Source organism: Sceloporus occidentalis, unplaced genomic scaffold, assembly GCF_023333645.1.
Source record: "Sceloporus occidentalis isolate IW3139 unplaced genomic scaffold, rSceOcc1.0.p SCAF_1, whole genome shotgun sequence".
Classification (NCBI taxonomy): Eukaryota; Metazoa; Chordata; class Lepidosauria; order Squamata; family Phrynosomatidae; genus Sceloporus; species Sceloporus occidentalis.
Window position 1 is genome coordinate 172,715,574 of NW_028316981.1, and position 15,106 is coordinate 172,730,679.

The 15,106-nt window shown below is 43.3% G+C and overlaps 1 protein-coding gene across 5 annotated transcripts in view; it reads left to right on the forward strand.

The window, feature by feature from the left end:
* The window catches only part of LOC149322744 (uncharacterized), a 38,837-nt gene that overhangs the window by 22,284 nt on the left and 1,447 nt on the right, over positions 1 to 15,106 (forward strand). For 4 of the 5 annotated variants that reach the window (XM_089482436.1, XM_089482442.1, XM_089482430.1 and 1 more), the window contains 2 exons: positions 1,587 to 1,683; positions 12,317 to 12,430. In XM_089482436.1, coding sequence (XP_089338562.1) covers positions 1,587 to 1,683; positions 12,317 to 12,430 — 211 coding nt within the window. Of the gene's footprint in view, positions 1 to 1,586; positions 1,684 to 12,043; positions 12,431 to 15,106 lie in introns of those variants that run through there. The other variant, XM_089482424.1, reaches the window with a different exon arrangement.

Genomic DNA, 15,106 nt, shown 5'->3' on the forward strand with positions numbered 1-15,106 from the left:
TTATATGCATGCTAAATCAAGTTCCAAGCCTGACAAGTCTTACATTACTTTTCTCTATACGGCAAACTGCTTACTACTTAAATCTAATTTACACCCCATCACATTCTGCTTGCATTGCATAAGCGTCAGTCAACATATTTTAAAAATTAATTCTGTATAATCCTTGCCATGTATTTAACATGTACGTTTTTTTTAAATGCGAAGATGGGATTATAATTATTGCGATGCTGCAAGTAGAGAGGGGATGTTTAATGTTTTCTTTTCCTGTTGCCATCTTCTTCTCTGGAGCTACTGTTTGAATTGAGAAGAAATCCCCCATTGACATTACTTGGAAATTTATTCCTTGTGAAAACAGAAACATCATACAGTAGTAACAATATTTGTCAGAAGCAAAGCTGGGGAAGAAAATTTTAACCTTCCCCTCCCTATCTAGAATGACTTATAATTATCAGACCAATGGCTGCCATTTGCCTTTTTTAAAATGCGTACCAAATACAAATACATATTTAACATCACATGTAGTTTGGTCTCAAATTAGCCTCTTATCTAAAATATGTACAACTGCATTCTGCCATGACTGAGGAAGGAGACAGATGCTGGCAACAATGGAATGGCCACCTGGAAAGCTTGTTGTGAGCGAATGATTTGCTAGCCAGCCTCCAACTACATGGGGGGGGGGGGGGGGGAAGCATTACTATTAGCTGTTCCTTCTAGGATTTTATAGTGACTACATGGAAGCAAGCATGGACAGCTATTGAACAATGCGTTTTGAAATCTCCCTCTGGTCCCAGGTTTGGTGTTGCAACCTTTTTTTATGGTTATCAGTTTTAAAATTCTAGATGTTTGTTTTCACTTTGAGAAGAGAAATTCCCATTGCAACAGCTATTCAATATGTTGTGCCTCTGACAATTGCTTACAATTTTTGCCATGGGCCTGAAGTGGCATGATTTCATTACAGAAGAGTGGTAATGAGCCTTCCTTTGATTCAAACACTAAATAGGTATGGAGATCCTCCCATTTTCCTGGACACTTTATTCTGATGTCAAATTCACCATTGAGATATTTCTATTAATAGTAAGCTAAATCTATGTCCGAACAGCAGCTTCTTATATATTGCTTCCCATTAAAGAATGTGGAAATGATATGTGATGTGTGATGTGTGTTTGATGTGCATGAATGTGTAAATTTGCTTAGAATTCTGTGCAAAACCCCCGTATTTTAACTCAGCTATATTTGCTGAATTTATTTATCTCTTGATACATTATTGGACTGGCACTGAACCTGGCATAGACATCATTTATGGTTTGAGGCTTATAAGAGATGAACCAGACCAAAATAGTCTGTTTACAATTTTCCAAACTCTGCTGGCAGCAATCTGTACATGTTCACAGTTTTATAAACTGGAGATTCTGGAATGGCAAGCCAAACCAGGCTTGTCAGTGCAGCACTATGCATCTTTTTTGTTTTGTTTTATCTTGCACAAGTACCTTTTAACATCATGTCAAGACTTTTCACTGACATAGTACAAAGTATGGCTAAGCATATTTTCCAGAACATAACTTTAATTGAGCTCATATCTGTTTCAGTTCGAGTTGCAAGCTTCCTAGTTAACGAAGCCCTCCTCTTAAGAAGGATGAGAAATTTGTCAGTTTATCACTTTGAATTCTACTTGGAAACAATCAGGTAAGCAGTGGATCTATTGTAAAATGTGAGTTGCATCCTCCCTATAACTAACCCTGTCAACAATCTGGCTGAAACTCTTTGTACCAGCTGAAGTTTCTGAATAATCTTCAAAGGTAGCCTCACATACAACATGTTGTAGTAACACAAAGAGGATTTAACTAAGGCATGTGTCACTACTGACAGATCTAACACCTTCACGAACATGCCTATTTGGCACATTAGTTGTAACTGTACAAATGCACTCCTGGCTACTTTTGAAACCTGGACATCCAGTCTCAAGACATAATCCAGAGATACCTCCAAACAGTGATCTGGTGTCGGCAGTGGATCTGTAACCCCATGCAGCACAGGCAGAATCCTGACCTGCCTTTTAACTGACCAGGAGCACCAAATTCCAAATTTCTGAACAACCTCTTCAGTGGTTTAATGTTAATATTAGATAGCATGACAGACAATGTATGAAGGATCTCACAAATCAATAGACAAGGAGTCAAATAGGAATCCTGGGGTGCCTCTCTCTGAGGTTAACTCTGCAAGAAGGAATAGAATTACTATAAAACAATACCCTAATGTGCTATCCTGGTAAGACTACATAGAAAGATACCACAGTCAATAGTATTATAAAACTGCTGTCAGGTCCTGTAGCAGAACCAAGAAGGGCACGTTCCGTTCTGTCCAGTTCAGAGCAAAAATTGACCACTATGGTAACCAAAATGGTTTCCATCATATAACCAGTCCTCAAATCAGATGGAAATGGATTTATTTAATCCAGGAACCACTGAAATTGGGAGGCTAGCACACACTCTAGTAAGTGGCCATATCCACGGATTCTGCATCCACGGAATCAACAATACATGGCATGAAACAACAACAACAGAATTCCAAAAAGCAAACCTTGGTTTTGCCATTTTATACAAGGGACACCATTTTATTATACAATTGTATATAATAGGACTTGAGCATTCATGGATTTTAGTATCCATAGGAGAACCTGGATCCAAATCCCACAGATATCAAAGGCCCACTATATCTTCTCCCAGAATGGAATATTGGAGCCTGGCCAGGCACAATCTATTATGGTGGGATTCAAGGAGGATTTTAAAAACTAAGACGTCACAAATACATTTTTAGGCATGTTAGGATTTGCTGTAAAGTGGCACTACCAACTTTCTTTACCCACATTCCCAGTCCACTCCTGGCCTTTTTATGAGCTGGCATGGGCAAAGATCTTGTGTACTTGTAGTACAGATAATCAATATAATAGTGTTATTACCATCACTATCTTCTGATTAAAGGCGTTTTATAGTACATGTCCATGTTCACTCAGAAATAAGTCCTACTGAAGTATTAGTCATACACAGGTAAGTGTCTCTGAGGTTTGCAGATTTGCAGTCTTAGATGATTGCTTAATTAATTGGTGAAAGTGTCATATACTTGTGTGTGAGTAAAGACAGTTCTGAAGCAAAAGGCAATCTTTATTTTTAGATGCCTGCATGCATGAATTGGCAGACATAATCTTAGAGGAGGTAAGGAGGAGTGAGAAAGATGAATTTAACATAGCCATCTGCAGTTTTTATCAGTATCGATATTAGCATGTGTGACTGTTTTAAAATCTGCTGCCTGGTTAATTAAACAACCTTAGCCCTTCACAATATTTTTTTAAAGTTAATTTTGCTAATTAAATGTTGCAATCCTAGTTTGAAATAAAAATTAAATTGAGTTGTGGTGATTGCAAAACTTTATCACCACTGTTGAGTCCCTGGGTGCCTCTACACCAGTGATGGCAAACCTATGGCACGCGTGCCAGAGGTGGCACTCAGAGCCCTCTCTTTGGGCACACGCACCATCTTCCTAAAACAGAGATTTCACTAGAGTTTGTCATTAGAAATCCAGAGAGATGTGGCACTTTGCAATAAATAAGTGGGGTTTGGGTTGCAGTTTGGGCACTCGGTCGCTAAAAGGTTCTCCACCACTGCTCTACACTGTAGAAATAATGTAGTTTGACACCACTTTCACTGTCATGGCTCCGTCCTACAGAACCCTGGGATTTGTAGCTTTGTGAAGCACCAGCAGTCTTTGGCAGAGAATGCTAAAGACCTTATACAACTATAAGTCCCAGGATTCCATAGGATAGAGTTACAGCACTTAAAGTGGTGTCAAAATGCATTATTTCTACCATGTAGATGCATCCCCAATCTCCAGATGCAGCAACAGTACAGAAAGCTACAGAAGACAGAAATAAATTATCCTTTACTGTGCTCCTCTCGGAAACTGCGGTCCAAAACAGACTGCAGAAATAATCCAGTTTGAGACCGCTTGAACTGCCTTGGCTCAGTGCTAGGGAATCCTGGGAACTGTAGCTTATTGGGAAACCGCAGCTCTCTGACAGAGGAAACTCAATGTCTCACAGAACTATAGTTCCCAGAATTCCCTAGTAGTCTGAGGCCACAGTCAAACTATAATTCCCAGAATTCCATAGTATTGTGCCATGGCAGTTAAAGTGGGATCACCCTGGATTATTTCTACAGTGCGGCTGCAGTCTCTTCATCACTTTCTTCCCTTACCAGACTGCTTAGGAGGGCAACTCCTTTTCTGAAAGTAGCTTGTAAACATAAAATGACAGCTAAGGAGAGAACCTTCTAATGTGTAAACAGCAAAATCAAGGTTTGCTTTTTGAATATATATTCATCTACAGATGCTTGAATCTGTAGATAAAGAGTCTGTGGATACAGAGGGCTAACTGTATATAATAAGTGGAACAGGATGAAAATTTGGAAAATATGTTAGGTAAGGAACCCTACCTTTTTTCTTTCTTTTAAAAGAAATTTGTCATAGCCTTACTTATTGTTCACTGGAGTTTGATCTTTTCCCCCATCAGAACAAAGAAGGCAAGGGAAGGCCAGCCCTTCTATTTGGTAGAATGAAATGACTAGGCTTGTCTACATTACTTGTATACCCCAAATTCTCCCTGGGCTTGGTGCATGTTAGTTACATTACACAGCCCCAAACTCTGAATCGAGTCTGGGCTGTTTACACAACACCCAGACCTGATCCAGGGTTTCCACTCCTTGTTTCGCATTTAAAAGACTTACCTTTTGCTCTGGGTTTTCCACATGCTCCCTGCAAAAGCACCCAACCTGCTTCTGATCTCATAGCTACTTGCACTGGCAGTGGCAGTGCTGGCTGGTTGCTGTGTTTTGCTACAGTGGATAAGGGGGAATTTGGGTGGAATGTGGGGCCAGAATACTCCAGGGACAGTCCAGAGTACTGTATTCTGGCAAATGTAGATGAGCCCTTAGGGGTGCCTTGAAAGTGCAGTAAAATTTTAATGTATGTATTACTGTTGGTTTTTGTTTTGTTTTGTTTGTAATATACAAAAGCAGAGAGAGTTGTCAGTGGAATTTTTGGCATCAGATGTAAAAATACTGTGGTCAAGGATGGATGCCATATGCTGTTTTACTTTAGAGAGCAAAATATTTTGGGACTGCCTTTGATTGTGAAAAGTGACAATTGGAATTAGATTCCCAAATGACAGAAAAGCTCCCTTTGATCAGATATGGACGTTGGATGTTCCATCAATGATAATAAATGTTTGTACTGTACTGTGGATATACCTTGTTTCATTTTTCATTCATTTTATTATATTTTATGATATCTTGTCTTCTTAAGGAGCACAAGGTGGATACATATTTTCTCTTTCATCGCTTTATCTTTCCCACAATCATGTGAGATAGGGTTAGGCCAAGAGGGAATACAGTTGGCCTTGATATCCACTTGAGTTTGGTTTGAGGATCCCCTCCCCATGGATACCAAAATCCATGGATGCTCAAGTCCCATTAAATACCATGTTGTAGTAAATTGGTATTCCTTCTATAAAATGGCAAAATCAAGGCTTGCTTTTTGGAATTATATAGTTGTTGTTTTTTCCGCAAACCGTGGATGATTGAATCCTGGATAAGGAATCTATGAATACAGAGGGCTGACTGTAATATAATACCCCTTGAAAAGTTGATGTATTACTTTCTAGATAAATAAATAGCCAGAAAAATATATGGGCTCAGTTTATTTGGTATGCATCTACATTGTAGAAATAATGCCGTTTGACACCACTTTAACTGTATAAGCTCCATCCTACAGAATCCTGGGATTTATAATTTTGTGAGGCTTCAGCACTCTTGGGCAGAGAAAGGCTAAAGAATTTGTAAAACTATAAATCCTAGGATTCCAGTGCTGGAGCTACAGTACTTAAAGTGGTGTCAAACTGCATTCTGTCTGCAGTGTAGATGCACCTTTGGCAAGTTTCACAGGAATTGGAGAATAAAATTGGATTTCCTCACTTCTAGTCCAGTACTTTTAACCATGTACCACACTGTGGTTCATTGTTATAGCAATAACAGTAGCATTTATATTTCTATACTGCTTCATAGTGGATTCAGCACTCTCTAAGCCATTTCCAGTCTGTCAGTCAATTGCCCCCAACAAACGGGGTACTCATTTTACCAATTTATGAAAGGATGGAAAACTGAGTCAACCTTGGAACTGTAGAATCGAATTCACAACATTGTGGGCTGTAGCACCGGCATTTAACCAATGTGCCACCAGGGCTCCCTAGTTATGAGTTCTTTACACCTTCACAGAGTAAAGATGTTCATGTTTTTATGTTCCTTTATTGAGAAGAAGTACATATGACTACCAAGAAACCTTTGCAAGGGATTATGGGAATGTTCGAGAACACACAGTTACTGTATATACTTGACTTTAAGTTGTGGAAACAGGGAGTCTGACAAGGTAATGGGCAGGAGACCAGGAATTTGGCTGGCAGAGTCTGGGAATCCAAAACACAGGCCTGTTACAAGCTGCCATAATAAAGCTGCTTCGGGTCTCTTTGAAGGTATGCTGTTTAAATGATGCATGCATCCTAAGAATCTGGAAGCTGCACCAAAGCTGCACTCCAATGCTTAGGAATGGAGTGTGGCTTTGGCGCGACCTCCAGACTCTTAGGACCCATGCATCATTTAAACAGCATACCTCCAAAGAGACCCGAAGCAGCTTTATTTTGGCAGTCTGTAACAGGCCACAGTGAGGAAACTTGAAGTGTAGGCTGGACTCCTGCTGGCCTATGCAGACATAGTGTTACATGATGCTTACATGTGTGCGTATGTATGTGTGGTAATTGCAGAGTAAGGTATTCAATACCTCCTCTATAATACATATATAATATAAAAGGAAGACAACGGCAAATACATATTTTATATATATAATATGAGAGGAAGGCAATGGCAAATAGGTAATATATATATAGAGATATATGTTGTATATATCTAGTTATATCTCTAGTGTATAAATGTGTGTGTGTGTGTATAAACTTTCATTACTAGTTATAATTTTATATTATCAAACAGGTTTTTTTTCTTGTTGTTGCATTGGAAACCTTAGATTGACAAAACATGGAGGGGAAATTTCCCTGCAAGACTTTTCAAAGTTACTGTAGGACTTTTCCTATTATAAGGGGATCTATCTATCTATCTATGCACAGTTTTTAGAAAGAGCAGGCATGTTTGGCTGTTGCAAAAAAAGCATCCTCCATAATGGTTGCCCAAAGATGATTAGGGAAAAGGGCAAGATTATCATTAACCGATAAGAGACATTGAATTCTTATTTATCTGTGTAAACAGTTGAGGACATAACATCTCTCTCTTCAAATTTCTCTTCCATAGTGGAGCTGAAGCTAACAGCTACTACTAATAGATGTGTATTTCCATGCACCCAAAAGACAGTATAGTAAATGAATCAGTCATCCATCAAAGGATATCAGAAGAAGACTAACGTCTAATCTGCAATTAAAAAACAATGTAGTTTGACACCACTTTAACTGGGGATTTGTAGCTGCTGGAGCACTAGAGCTCTCTTTCAGAGAAGGCTAGATATCTCTGCAAACCACAAACCGAGAATTCCTTAGCATGGAGCCATGGCTGTTAAAGCGGGGTCAAACTGGTTTAATTCTACAGTGTAGGATACAGCCTGAGTCAAGGAAGAGATTTCAGTATTAACCCAAGCGTGATTCAGGAAGGAAGTAGATATAGGTCCAAAACACACTGCAGAAATAATCCAGTTTGAGACTGCTTTAACTGCTATGGCTCAGTGATAGGGAATTTTGGGAACTATGGCCTGTTACAGACTGCCAAAATAAAGCTGCTTCGGGTCTCTTTAGAGGTATGCTGTTTAAATGTTGCATGCATTCTAAGAATCCGGAAGCTGCACCAAAGCTGCACTCCAGTGCTTAGGAATGGAGTGTGGCTTTGGCGCAATCTCTGGACTCTTAGGACCCATGCATCATTTAAATAGCATACCTCCAAAGAGACCCGAAGCAGCTTTATTTTGGCAGTCTGTAACAGGCCTATGATTCTGTGAGACATTTAGCCATCTCTAACAGAACTACAATTCCCAGGATTCCCTAGCACTGGCCCAGGGCAGTTAAAGCAGTCTTAAATTGGATTATTTTGCAATGTGTTTTGGATGACCATCTTCAAATGTAAGTTGGTTTGTTTTGGAGAATCTGTGGATAAGCAGGGACTACTCTAATTGGACTTGAGCATCCATGAATTTGGATTTTGGAACCAGACCCCATCAGATACCAAGGGCCCACTGTACCATGCTGAAACTGATTTATCAATACAATAAAATGGATGTTATGGTCTTATGATATCAGACCAGACATCACCATGGTGCCTAGTGGCCTTATGCATCTGAGGAATTAGGCTTTACGAAAGCTCATGCTGCCAGCTCTTTCTTTCAGTTAGTCTCAAAGGTGCTGCAAGACACTGATTTTACAGACTAATGAGGCTATATATATATCTTTGAATCATGGTCACAATTGATCCTGGGGGCTCCTGAGCATGTCCAGAGTGCTCTCTTGTATTCCTTTGAAAATGAGAACCAAGAAACTTTTGACCAACCCAGGAGAAAAGCCTGGGCATAAATGCAAGACATAAAGAAAAATAACCAGAGGCTGGATGGCCATCTGTTGGGGGTTTTGACTGAGAGTTCCGCATGGCAAAAGGAGGTTGGACTGGATCAGGGCCCTTGTGACCTCTTCCAACTCTACGAATCTATGATTCAATGATCCTTGGAGCCATGGGGCTGGAGACCCTTGGGGCTGGAGACCCATGGGCTCAGCCAACAATGGCTGATTAGCATAGCCCTGAGGTCATTTGAAGTCAAAATGGCTTAGCTGGGCTGCCTGAGCCATAAGCCTCCAGAAGGCCTAGGGATTTGGCCTTTGGCAGCCCTACGATTGAGACATGGATATCTTTTCCTTTGTGTCTTCGATCCTGGCTTTTATCTGGGGGATCTTCAGGAGTGAAGATCGTTTTGTTGAACAAACATTCCTTCAGACTCAGTCCTTGACAAACTCAGCCCAGGAGGTTGTGATACAGGTGGATGACGGGTGGGGCTGCATGGTTCTGCTCGCCATAGCTGTCCTGGCATTCTACGTTGCACTTTCCCTGTCCGGACAGAGAGACCTCTACTGCCCCCACGTAGGTGAGGGATGGCACCCAGCGAGGCAGGTGAGTAGTGGCTGGCGTCTCCCATCTCCATCTTTGGAAAGGTCAGCACCTTGAAGATAGCTTCTCTCCTAGTAGGGGAATGTGCACTTAAAGTTGTTGCACAGAAAGACCTAGAGATTCCTAGAGAGAATGCTCTACTAGGCCTTTGTATCTCCTCCAGGGCAGTTCTATGGTCAGTGTCTGTAGGACGTTGGCCAGAATTGCACTGGAGGAGGACCTAGAGATTTCTAGAGAGGTCCTCTCAGGTAAAACCATGGTGGTTTTGTTATTTGCGGTTTTTCCATATTTATGGGGGTCTGGTGCCCCTATCCCTAGTGAATATGGAAGGACAAGTGTAATATTATGCAGTTTGATGATCAAGGGCATCACAATTTCAGTTCTGCTTATGGAGGTGCAAAACACTCTGCAGAAACAACCCAGTTTGAGACCTCTTTGACTGCCCTGGCTTGGTGCTAGGGAATTATTATTAATATTATTATTATTATTATTATTATTATTATTATGCTTAATCACTCGGAATCCAAGTGGATTACAACAATAATACAAGACACAGTTAAAAAGTCTAAAACCCTTTCCCTCTCCCCCCCAGTTATAAAAACATAGTAATACTAAAAGGAGATTAAACCAGAACGACGTTAAAAACAATAGTATAAAATAATAGTTAAAATAAGTAGAAGATTGGTAGGAAGTGTATAGCGGGATCCAGATAAGATAGAAATGAGGTTGGAGAAAAGAGGAGAAAAAGTGTCTGTGGGGGGAGGCAGGTAAATAGAGGTGGACCTAGTCTGGAAAGGCCTGCTGGAAGAGATCCGTCTTAATAGCCTTCTTAAAGGTTTCCAAGGTGGTAATCTGATGGATCTCATCCGGCAGGTCGTTCCAGAGTCTAGGAGCGGCTGCTTAAAAGGATCACAGGGTCACTGCCGAAAGTCTAGTCCTCTTTGGTTGAAGCAGATTCCTCCCTTCAGAACGGAGAGTGCGGGGAGGATGATATGGGAGAAGGCGTTCCCGCAAGAAGTCAGGACCCAAGCCATGTAGGGCTTTAAAAGTTAAAACCAATACTTTGTATCTTGCACGGAAACTAACAGGCAGCCAGTGAAGGGATTTTAAAATTGGTGTAATGTGGGCGAATCTAGATGTGCCGGTAACCATCTGGGCTGCCATATTCTGTACCAATTGAAGTTTCCGAACTTGACACAAAGATAGCCCCATGTAGAGCGCATTACAAAAGTCGAGCCAAGAGGTTACAGCGCAAAATGTTTCAAGGTCTTCCGGCTCCAGGAAGGGGCCAGCTGGTGTATCAGTCAAAGCTGATAGCAAGTGCTCCTTGCCATCGCATCCACCTGAGCCGTCAGATGGAGAGACGAGTCTGGGTTCATCTCACATTAGCTGAGTGTGGATGGCTGCGATTCTCAATTGCAATCTTCGTCCCATAATCTTACACATGCTTAGCTATGTAGCAGAGGAGGTAGGGAACCCTATTTGCTGTTCTTTCTTTCTCTGTCTGCATCTCCACTGCAGAATTAATGCAGTTTGACACCACTTTAACTGCCACAGTTCAATGCTATGGCATTCTGGGAATTGCAGTTTTGTGAGACATTCAGCCGTTTTAGTCAAAGAGCACTGGTGACAAAATAAACTATAGTCATGAGCCATGGCAGTTAAAGTGGTATCGAACTAGATTATTCATGCAGTGTGGATGCAGCCTAAGTCTGTGAGGTTTATCAGACACGGGTTTTTGGCGATTTTTCCTGCCTATCGCGCAATGTTAGCGTCACCAACGTTGCGCAATAACATGAAAGCGCGACGTCCTTCCAGACGCCATTCATTTCTATGGGAGCCCATTGCGCAACGCTCCCGTAGTTTAAGCGTCATTCCTCCCCTTTTTGGGCATTGCGGGCAAAAAGGGAAGCCAGGCCATGGTCTCCCGTTATCCACGCAAAATCTGTTGCGAAATGGTTGGTGTGGTAGGCAGCAGCGCAACGCAACGCTCAAGTTACTGATTGCAAAGTTCCCATGATGCTGGGCTGCTTTTTGACCCCATTCCCTTCCGGTGGCCTTCCTTTTTCAGGACAACCCCTTGGAGGGGGGGTGGCCTTGTCTTGCATGTAAGGAACCCCTTGGGGTCATCCATCCCTGCCCCATTCCTCTTTCCTGCATGGACACCTGGGGGGCTGCAAATGCAAGGGGCTCCTAGGGGGTCATCCATCCCTGCCCCATTCCTCTGTCCTGTATGGACACCTAGGAGGCTGTAAATGAAAGGGGCCCCTAGGACTCATCCATTCCAGCCCCATTCCTTTTTCCTGCATGGACACCAGGGAGGCTGTAAATGAAAGGGGCCCCTAGGGGTCATCCATCCCGGCCCCACTCCTCTGTCCTGTATGGACACCTAGGAGGCTGTAAATGAAAGGGGCCCCTAGGAGTCATCCATTCCAGCCCCATCTCTCTGTCCTGCATGGACACCTAGGAGGCTGTCAATGAAAGGGGCCCCTAGGGGTTATCCATCCCAGCCCCATTCCTCGGTCCTGTATGAACACCTAGTAGGCGGCAAATGAAAGGGTCCCCTAGGGGTCATCCATTCCACCCCCTTTCCTCTCTCCCCCCCGGAAGCACAAAGGTCAGGATGCCACCAAAACCTCCAAGGCGCATGCGCAAATATGTTGTTGTGAAATGCGAAAGACAAAAGGAAAGCGCTGGTGTAATAAATAGTTCCGCAATGCATGGTTTCGCATCACGGAAATCGCAACTTTCGCGCAATTGTAGCGCAATTGTAGTGCTAACATAACGTTACGGGGGAATGATGGAAAAGCAAGCAACGTGGTAAGACATTGCGCGAAACAGTCATTTCGCAACATTCTTTACACTTCCTTAGCGCAATTGCAGGGTCCAAAACTTGAGTCTGATAAACTTCTGTGTCTAGTTGACTGCAATGAGAGAATCCCAGCCTATTTCTTTTTTTCCAATTCCTTTATTTTTAGTTTAAAATGTAGCATGTAGCATGCTACATTTAGAACATTTTACACTGTCATTTCCTCCTTCTTCTTCTTCTTTTTTCTCTTGGGATGCAGGACCGGGGGCCTCCCAGAGTCCCATACTCCCAGGCAGCCCCCCGCATTCCGGGCCAAGATGGCTATCAGTGCCCCTTCGATGTCAACGTCCGGGTGGTCAACCCTGTGTCACAGGTACGGTATACATATCCTTCAAAGAATAGATTCTATTATTAACAGGAGTTATAAATTCTGTGGTTTTAACACCATTGTTACAAACACTGCAATTATAGCATGGAAAATTCCCTTTAGTCTTCCTTTGCATAGCACTTCATCTCTGTAATGACTGGGCCTCCAGTCCTTTGAGGACCCCTCTCAAACCACAAAGGGTTAAGCTGGGGGGAAGTACATGCTATTGAGACCTTACATCACATGCTAATGAGAAGTTCCATCATAGCCCACCTAAGGCCCAACTGGCCAATCAGCAGAGCAGGACCGGGTCTTTCAAGAGCCTTCCACCCGAGGTCTTTAAAAGGCCTCTGAGGCCATGGGGTCTTCGGTCTTCTTGTCTTGGGAGCCCAGCTGATTGGGCCTGTGCCAAAAGGCAGGTTTAAGGGATGCAAGTTGAGCTAGGAGGCAATGAGAGCCACCAGCTCTTGCATCCAAAGACCCATCAAGGACTGCAGAACCCATCTCTGTGTGGGTAGCTTAGGAAATGTGATGGCTAGTGCGTCTAGGCTTTTGTTATGGTTATTTTTTGGCTTGCCTGAAATGAACATCTTGTAACTACTATGCATTCTGTAGCTGCAAGGCAAGGAGGCCTTGCATGAATGATCCCTTAGTGCTCTAGTCTGTCTACTTAGAATAAAGACCTTTCTTTAAAAGTAACTGCTGTCTCTGTGCTCCTATACAGGTGCCTTAGCTCGGTCGTCGCTTGCGTAGGTTAGCAAGGGAAGGAACTTAAGTCCTTCGCAAGTCCCAGTGTGTGCTAAGGGGAGTGCATTGTAGATTCATTGGGTGGTGGCAGCTTGACTAGAGGATCTCAAGGGATCTCATTCAGCTCAGCAGGGAGTGGGAACAGTGACCCAAGAGAATCTAGGGGAAATGAAAGGGATCCGCTGGGGCTAAGGGCCAAGAACAGGGTGGCTGCTTGGACCCCAGGGATCCTCACATGGTAGGCAGCGGTGGTTTTTTGGACTTGGGGGCTATAGTTCTGGCAAGATGCTTTGAAGAAAAGTGTTGGATTCTTTCTTTCTGTCTCTCTCTCACTCTCTCTCTTCCCTGCCTGGGGAGGGGGAAATTGCAGGGTTGGGTCTGTCCTCTCGGGCTTTCTTTTCCTGAGACTGGGGGCTTCTTTTCTGTTCCCTGGGTGGTGGCCTGCTGTTCTGCAAGAAGAGAAAGGGGGGTGGACTCCTTTCAAGCAGATAGCAGGTTTGGGATCCTTTTTCCCCCTCTGACTCCTAAAGGAGAGAAGGAGGGGGTCCTGGGTGTTCCCAGGTCCAGAGGGGAGAGGCTGGGGTCTCTGTCTCTCTGCCTGTGTGGATGTTCCCTTTCCCTGTCTCCTTGGTGGGAGAAGAGGGGGGAAAGAAAGGTTCCTGAATCTGGTGGGCTGGAAAGTCCACAAGGGCTGGCTCCTTATTTGCCCTGTGTGTGCTTTTGGGGGGGCTGTTTGCCCTTAGTAGAGGAAGGGGGGCAGGTCTTTGCCCACAGCCCCCCTTTAGACCTAACAGCTGGGTTGCCTGCTTTTGCAGGGGATTTTCCTTTAGAGGAGGTTGAGGAGCAAGCTTTGCCAGAGCCAGTGGGCTGGGAAGCTGTGCGTTGGTCAGGAGTGGCCACATTCCTCCCCCAAGGTGTTCTTTTCCCTGGTGTAAAGGTACCAATCAGGAGAAACCAACAAACAAGCGAGTTCCTTGATCCAGATGACTTTATTTTGCATGCAAATGGACACAGGGGAAGAGTTCAGCCAAACTGTGCCACCAGGCAAAGCGGAGAGCAGCCTTTTATAGCATTTCTATACAGGAGACAGTGCTTAAGTTTAGTTTCCTCCTAAGAGGCACCCTCCCTCTGAATGTAAGTAACCCAGATTAAAAAAGTGTATTCTTAACATTTAATGAGGACGAAACTCTATGTCTTATCATTTGGCTCCAAAAACTGATGTGTCTCCCTCTTTGCCTAGGTCAAGTTGGCCTTGACTTTCTTTGATGTTGCTTCTGTCCACTTTAATTGCTATGACCGTGCCAAAACTCAGAAAGGGGAAGGTGGGGAGAGAAAGTAAGGCGGAGAGGGGGGGCAAAGCCAGCCCAAGGAAGAAGGGAGCTGCATGAGAGAAGCTGGGACAAAGGAGTTTGGAAGTCACTAGTGAGGGTCCCCCCCCCCAAAGACTTGCAAGGAGGGAGCCAAGAGGGGCATCTTCATCTCAGGACCAAAAGAGGCTCTTTCCTTTCCCTGGCTGGGAGAAGGGGGTCAGGGGGCTGTTTTGCAAGTGAGAAGGATTTTATGCTTAGAGTAAAGCCAGAGAGAGAGAGATGTAGCAGAGGAGGTAGGGAACCCTATTTGCTGTTCTTTCTTTCTCTGTCTGCATCTCCACTGCAGAATTAATGCAATTTGACACCACTTTAACTGCCACAGTTCAATGCTATGGCATTCTGGGAATTGCAGTTTTGTGAGACATTCAGCCTTTTGGGTCAGAGAGCACTGGTGACAAAATAAACTATAGTCATGAGCCATGGCAGTTAAAGCGGTGTCGAGCTGGATTATTCATGCAGTGTGGATGCAGCCCAAGTCTGTGTCTAGTTGACTGCAATGAGAGAATCCCAACCTATTTCTTTTTTTCCATTTCCTTTATTTTTAGTATGAAATGTAGCATGTAGC